This window comes from Prunus avium, chromosome 1 (assembly GCF_965620075.1).
Source record: "Prunus avium chromosome 1, drPruAviu1.hap1.1, whole genome shotgun sequence".
Lineage (NCBI taxonomy): Eukaryota > Viridiplantae > Streptophyta > Magnoliopsida > Rosales > Rosaceae > Prunus > Prunus avium.
In genome coordinates, this window is record NC_142284.1 from 189,788 (window position 1) to 197,169 (window position 7,382).

General features: G+C 36.1%; 1 protein-coding gene across 1 annotated transcript; it reads left to right on the forward strand.

Annotated features, from left to right (window-relative positions):
- The first annotated feature begins 297 nt into the window (after positions 1 to 297).
- On the forward strand, positions 298 to 7,107 carry LOC110756501 (serine/threonine-protein kinase STY13). Its single transcript, XM_021957940.2, has 3 exons — positions 298 to 455; positions 1,061 to 2,075; positions 6,523 to 7,107. Exons 2-3 carry the CDS (start codon positions 1,162 to 1,164, stop codon positions 6,860 to 6,862), a joined length of 1,254 nt encoding a protein of 417 aa, XP_021813632.1. The 5' UTR covers positions 298 to 455; positions 1,061 to 1,161; the 3' UTR covers positions 6,863 to 7,107.
- The last annotated feature ends 275 nt before the right edge of the window (positions 7,108 to 7,382 follow it).

Sequence of the window (7,382 nt, forward strand, 5' to 3'; positions counted from 1 at the left end):
TCTCATTCTTTAGAATAGTCAACTGTTTGGACAACTTATCAAAAGCTTCTTATAATTCTTCATTACTAATACCTCACCTCCTTCACTAGATTCACTTTCACTTTCATTAGCTTATGCTAGTATTAAATTAAATTAATGAAAGCGTGTTTTGTAGTTGAGTTTTTTCCAGAAACGATAAAAAGTAAAAAATTATTTCTTCACAACAAAAAAGTTTACCTGAATGAAGAGAGAGGGTGCGATTCATTACACGCAAGACTTTCCTCCTGTAATAAAATGTAAAAAGAAAAAAACATTAAACATTAAACATTAATTATAGAAACAAAAAAAAGAAAAGGAAAGTGAGAGATAGAAGAAGGGACGACTTGGGAGACTGAGAAGAAGAGGTCTTTGTTTCCCGTGTCGTCGATTCCATTCGATCTTCTTCAATCGGAGATTGCTACGGTGGATTGACTGAGGTACGTTTTGTCTTAGCTCTCTTCAATCAGAGCAAACATCTAATTAGTAGGTTTCCATCTCTGCTCTCTTCATGTAGCTCGCTGGAATTTTGCTGGCAGCTTGTGTTTCAGGGGATCAGAATCAATTTCCCATTTTTAAGACTTTTCCTATTCTGTGATGTCCTTTTACTCCTCTTCATAGGAATGAACTGTCGATTTCTTTGTTCTTTTTGTTAAATTTCAGTTTTTTTTTTGTTCTTAATATTTGTTTTGGGTGTGTTCTTTGATTCCCTATTTGCTGGTGAGGACCCATGTGTTGTTCTTAAGAATTAGTAAATTTCCATATATATTTGCTTTACTGTCGTTCTTGATTGAGTTGATTTGGTGGTGTGAATCAAGTTAAAATATACCTTCTCGGTTCCTTTAAACTTCGGAATTTCAGCCAGAATTATGCTAGTCCTAGAGTGTCTTGTTTTGTACAGTTTCCACATATGGTAGTAATTTAAATATCACTATTATAGTAATCGTAGAGTTCTGTATTTGCTGGTCGTTGCTCGTCATATGATTCAATTTCGAAAATGGTATGCTTAACAAATTTTCGTGGGTCAATTCTTTTCTCTTTTCAGGGTTTTGAGAGAGAAGGGTGTGTTGAGTTTGAAATTTGAAATTTTGTATGCTGAAGGAGTAGGGAAATTTTGAAGGCTTTGCTTTTATCTGGGAGAAGGAAATGTTGGAGAGCGGTGCCAAATTCACTGGAATAATTGGTCTAAACAACCATGATAACAACTTTGATGATTTGTCGCAAGGCTTTTACCACAAACTCCATGAGGGTGAGGGTACCAACATGTCCATCGACAGTTTGCAAACTAGCAATGACGGAGGCTCTGTTGCCATGTCTATAGACAACAGCAGTGTTGCTTCAAATACTAATGATTCTAAAACTCACATCTTGAACCACCAAGGGCTGCGACGACGTGCAAAGGATAACTACTCTGTTGCACAGAGTGTTAACCGCCGAGGAAGAGTCACACATGCTCTCAGTGATGATCAACTTGCTCGAGCTCTAATGGATATCCATTCCTCGACAGAGGGGCTTGAGAATTACGAGGACTGGACAATTGACTTAAGAAAGCTAAACATGGGTGAAGCGTTTGCACAAGGTGCTTTTGGGAAGCTATATAGAGGCACTTACAATGGCGAAGATGTTGCTATCAAACTCTTGGAGCGGCCAGAGAATGACCCAGAAAAGGCTCAGCTGATGGAGCAACAGTTTCAACAGGAAGTGATGATGCTGGCTACGTTGAAGCATCCAAACATAGTTCGTTTTATTGGTGCCTGCCGTAAACCAATGGTTTGGTGCATTGTAACTGAGTATGCTAAGGGGGGTTCAGTTAGGCAATTCTTAGCAAAGCGGCAGAGCCGATCAGTTCCATTGAAATTAGCAGTCAAGCAAGCTTTGGATGTTGCGAGGGGGATTGAATATGTTCATGGGCTTGGGCTGATTCACAGGGACTTAAAATCTGACAACCTGTTGATTTCTTCAGACAAATCAATAAAAATTGCTGATTTTGGGGTTGCCCGTATTGAGGTGCAGACAGAAGGAATGACACCAGAGACTGGGACATATCGCTGGATGGCTCCGTAAGACTTCTGACTCTTGGGCTGAAATATCTTATCCTTTGTTGCCATCATTGGCTTATCTACTTTATTTTAACTTTCGGGATCCCATTTCATGGCCTTTATATGCTTTAGCATCTTCTATTTAATATGCTTTCTCAATTCTAGTATAGCCTTCTATAACTGTTATAGAACTTTTATTTCAGTATGTTAAAGTTGTATGAGTTTTTTTAAATATAACTTTTTTTTGGCAGATATAAATGATTATTAGCGTTTGGTACTGATAATTGGTCTCTTCTCTACTTTGTTTCTTTTGTCATTGTTTGCTAGGAGACGTGTACCCTACCCTGTATCTGATTATGCTTCTAGTTTTATTTTTTGGTTGGTCTCTTTAACATTGACTGATATGGTTTGTCTATGACCATCATGCTAGGAACTCTCCTCACATCATTAGTATGCTGTTACGGGTTCAAATCTCATTTGTGGCATGTGTAGTTTTCCACTAAAAAGGGCTAAAAAGATAATATTTGGGTAGATGAAGTTTTTCATACATTCATCTATCATGATGTTGGTTTCGCTCATCTATACACTATGATAATGAGGGATTCATTTGATGTCTGCAATTTTGTGTTTCCCCCAACTATCCCTATCCTCTTATACATTACATACTCTTCTATTAGAGGATAATCTTGTGTTTTTGGCATAGTTCAAGAATTAAAAAAAAAATCATTACCATACTTTCATTATTTCCGTATCCTATTTAATTTACCCCCACAAACTATCCCACATTATTTTCTTACTTTATTTTGTCATATGATCCCCTTTTTTTTTACTTTTATATTTACATCATTTCATGTTACATGAAACAAGCAAAGTCACACATGTGCCGTGGGGGGGGGTTGGAATTTTATTTCTAAGTGGTTTTTATAATGGTATCCAATCTTGACTTCCCTCTTATGTGAGTGAATAGTTAATATTTTTCTTGCATTTGCTTGAGATTTAGCTGTGTCCGTGTCTTTGAAGTTCTCAAATGTACTTATACTGAATTATTTGTAAAATGTTAAACAAATTTCAATGAATTTTCCATGTTCCAATATCTGTTTATAATAGTTTCGGTCATATATGAGGTATTTCTCTTTTTATCCATAACGCACAATACTTAAGAGTTCTCTGTTTTAAAAAGTAAAAAAATAAATTGATGTCTTTGAAATGAAAGACATTGACTTGTATGTGTTTGTGTCTGTGTTAATGAATTTTCTTGCAGTGCCGGTTTGAATGACGCATAACATTCTTCTTTTCATTCAAATTTATTCTCACGTTTAAAATGTGAATTACATTTATTGATTTCTAATGTCTTTCTTTTGTTGTCTAGATTTTGTGATTTTTTGTATTAATTTTTTCTATATGAAACCTTTTTGTCTTCTTAATGATGGGCCTGAGGGGAAAAGAAAGAATGATCTCTTTTGAGTTTGTTGTGGAATGAGAGGGAGGGAAATCAAGAGAGATGGAGAGAAGGATAGAATAGAGGTTGAAGAAGAGAGAAGAGAAAGAGAGGCAAAATAGGCAAACTCAACTGAATAATTCTCCAAATGAATGTCCCCTGAGAGAGTGAGACGTAAATTAAAGAAATTCATATTTAAATTCATATGTTATGGCGATTATCAAACCTTAATTTCTAGTTTTACTAAATAAAAAGCATAAGATATACCTAATTTATAACCTTGCACCTTCCCCTCCTAACATAGTCAAATATCCTTCTACTTCTTTCCACCCAAACTACCTAAAAGACAGCATCACAGCACACCTCCCTTAGCACCACTCCCTTATTCTTCCCTATGAAAAAAAGAAACCTCTCACACAACAAAGCAGCGCACAAGACCGAAATCACCCAACTCAAAAAAGCCTCCCTAAACAATGTAACCACAAAGATAATGCAATTGAACAGTGAATAAGCACGTGGTCCAAACTCTCAGCACCACTTTTACACATTATACACCAATGAGGAGACCGACAAGAAGGTGGGTCTCCTAAGAATATCATAACTATTTAACCTCCTGTGAACGATTATCCATGCTATCACCCTTACCTCAGGAGGTACTTTAGCCTTCAAAATTATATGAGAGGGAAATAAATGGAGAAAGAGAAAATTTGTCCATTAGTTGCCTTGAAGAGGATTTACCAGAGAATCCTTTTCAAGGCAACTAATGGGTGCCTTTTATCTTTCTCGACTTTTCTCTCTCTCAATGGTGTGCTTCTACTTGAAATGTTGCTTCGACTTTCTTGTCTTCTTTTTTTTGGGTCAACCGACTCTTGTCTTCAATGTCATATTTTTCTTGATTCTACACACTTTATTTCCTCATGCCATCAGATCAACCATGGCCTTGTTCTTTTCTTTTATTTTTTGTCCTTGTTTCAAAACTTTCTTTATTTTATTTTTCATCGTATTTTGGAATGTTCTTGCTCCAATTGAGCTTCTCAGCTTTGGCAGTAGTTCTCATTGCCTCCAAAGATTCTCTTTTAATAGAAATGTCTCTACCCATTATATACAAAGATATTTTTCCCCATACATGAGAATCTTTTTCTTTAATAGCTTTTGGATTTTTCTCAACAATCTAAGCCCTTAATTAATAGCTAAATTTTAACAATTGGATCATCCTGGGTTTCTTATTGAATGGAGAAATAAAATCAAGAATTAGATAACTATAAAAGTCTCGTCAAATTGAGAGGCTCTCTATGACGAAAGTAACCTAGGGTAGGACCTGAAATGCTCATTAATGAAAAACTAAATACCCATCCAAAGTACCTATCTTAAAGACATTATAAAACATCCATGTACCACATCACTTCCTTCGACAACCCTTTGGTCTTAATCATGCGATAACGAGGTTTGATCTAATTTAGGAAATGTGACAATGCATACAATTTAAATAACACTGTATTTGATAATAACCAAGAGAGTCTGAATCAGCCCATGATTCATTCCTTTCAGTTGTTAATGTGAACGAAATAGTAACACATAACTCAAATTGTATTCAAGCCCTTTTTGCATTTCACCCACACCCGGTCACACACAAAAAATGAAAAACCAAAGAATAACTTTTTTCTAGAATAGCATACTAATCAATCCTTAATAATTAGAACTCTAAATCATGATATTAAATAAACCTTAAATTGTAATGTTAATAAATACAGACTTAATTAATGCTGTGCCTATGGATAAAATAAATACTGGTTTTCTTCTTGTATCGGTCATGAGGAAATTTCCTTTGTTGTTCCATTCTTTATGATATGTCTGATGAATGACCCGCTTTAAATTTTTAAGAGGGTTATACATTGCTAGACAATACCTACCGTTATTGTTATTAGAATCAAAAGTTATTTGCATGCAATGTAATTATGGGGTCACTCACGCTATTACCAGTTACTTAGATATGATGGTGACTACACTTGATCGGTAGTGTAATTAGAATTGGTCCTGGATCCTCTTGACCATGAACTCAGAAGTCTCCGTATCTGTAAGCAATAGTGTGAACTGAAAGTTGTTTTTTAATCCCCAATAAAATTTCGATGGGGTGTTTTGGTTCCAAATGTTGGTAGCAGATCAGATTACATTTTCAACTAAGGATTTGGAAAGTAATTTGACTCTGGATCCTATAGTTACACGGATAAGTTGTGATGTGCACCGTGTGAAATACAATCGATATCCTGTTTCGTTTTTGCATAGGATGCAATCTACAAATGGTGTCCAAATCCATAATGGTTTATTCTTATAACTTTTTCAGGTCTTCTTTTTTATATTTTATATTAGTTATATATTTTTAGTCAAGAAAACTCATGTTCGAAAGGCTTACACCTTGCCTTGCGGGACTGAAAATACCTTGGCTTTGAAAATGTTGGTATTAGCTATTATGTATCGATCAAACTAGCATAATTTTCAATTTCCACTTCATTTGCATGTGAGAAACCTGTGTTGTTCTCATCTAATAATTTGAATGAAATTGGAAACCTTCACTTTCAATGCCCGAAGAATGATGCCCTCTCATGGGTTTCTTATTTATTGGTTGTTATGTGTTTAGCAGCTGGCTCATTTAGGTGGCATTGGCTCGTTGAGTTAATTAAAGCTTGTTAGTCGCATGACCAAATAGATTCATCAGTATTGTGTCTTTAACTTTTGTGTCTTTTCGGTTGTATATCAATATTGTTTCATGAAATTTGTTTTTCTTGAGGACTGCTAATGGGAAATTTATTAATTAGCTTCCTGGTATACAGAATGAGGATTGAACTTAAAGGTTTGCTCTCTTTTTACTTTTTGCACAATGAAATTGATAATGATCCTTCATCATGTAGTGACAACTTTAGATGCTTGTGACTAGCGTCATTGCTGATTGTTTATTGGTTATTTCTTAAAGTTAAACTTTTGTTTTAGTGCGGGCTACTTAAGTGCATTGCTTGATTGTATTGCTGTCTGCAGGGAGATGATCCAGCATAGGAAATACACTCAGAAAGTTGATGTTTATAGCTTTGGGATTGTTCTTTGGGAACTTATTACAGGGATGCTTCCATTCCAGAACATGACAGCGGTGCAGGCTGCATTTGCAGTTGTGAATAAGGGTGTCCGTCCTATCATTCCCAGTGACTGCTTACCTGTTCTTGGCGAGATCATGACGAGATGCTGGGATGCCAACCCTGATGTCAGGCCACCCTTCACTGAAGTTGTGAGAATGCTTGAGAATGCAGAGACTGAGATCATGACAACTGTTCGTAAGGCCCGCTTCAGGTGTTGCATTACCCAACCAATGACAATGGACTGACCTCAGAAGAAATAATGGAAAAGAAAACAGTTATGTATAACATAAAGAGGAAAAAGGAAATGGAAAGGAGAGAAAGAGGTGAGGTGAGAGAAGGGAATTATATTGTAGCCTTGTGTATTTATCAGGTTTCATTTCTTTCGTAAGATAGATAAGGAAGTGGTGTTAAAAAATATTTGGTTTTTGAGATTTCTATTTGATTGAATTTCTGACGCTGAATGAGTAATAGAAGAGAGAATTGATGTGTATGTATGCGTATCTTGTTTTGCTATGTTTGCTAAAAGTCCATCAACACCACAACAAACCGCTGCACCCTGCTACCGGGGTGTCCGCTGTAGCAGAGGAAGCTGAAAAGCCCGATCTTTTTTTTATAGAGTTAATATATATCAACTAGATGCAGCTTCTTTTGTGCGCATCAACTCATCAAGCGAAAGACGCTGACTTACCAGCAAATCGATAATTCCTGTCCAAAGACACTGCCCCGGTGGTAGCCCTTTCCTTTCTTTGAGGTGGCTTGTCTCAA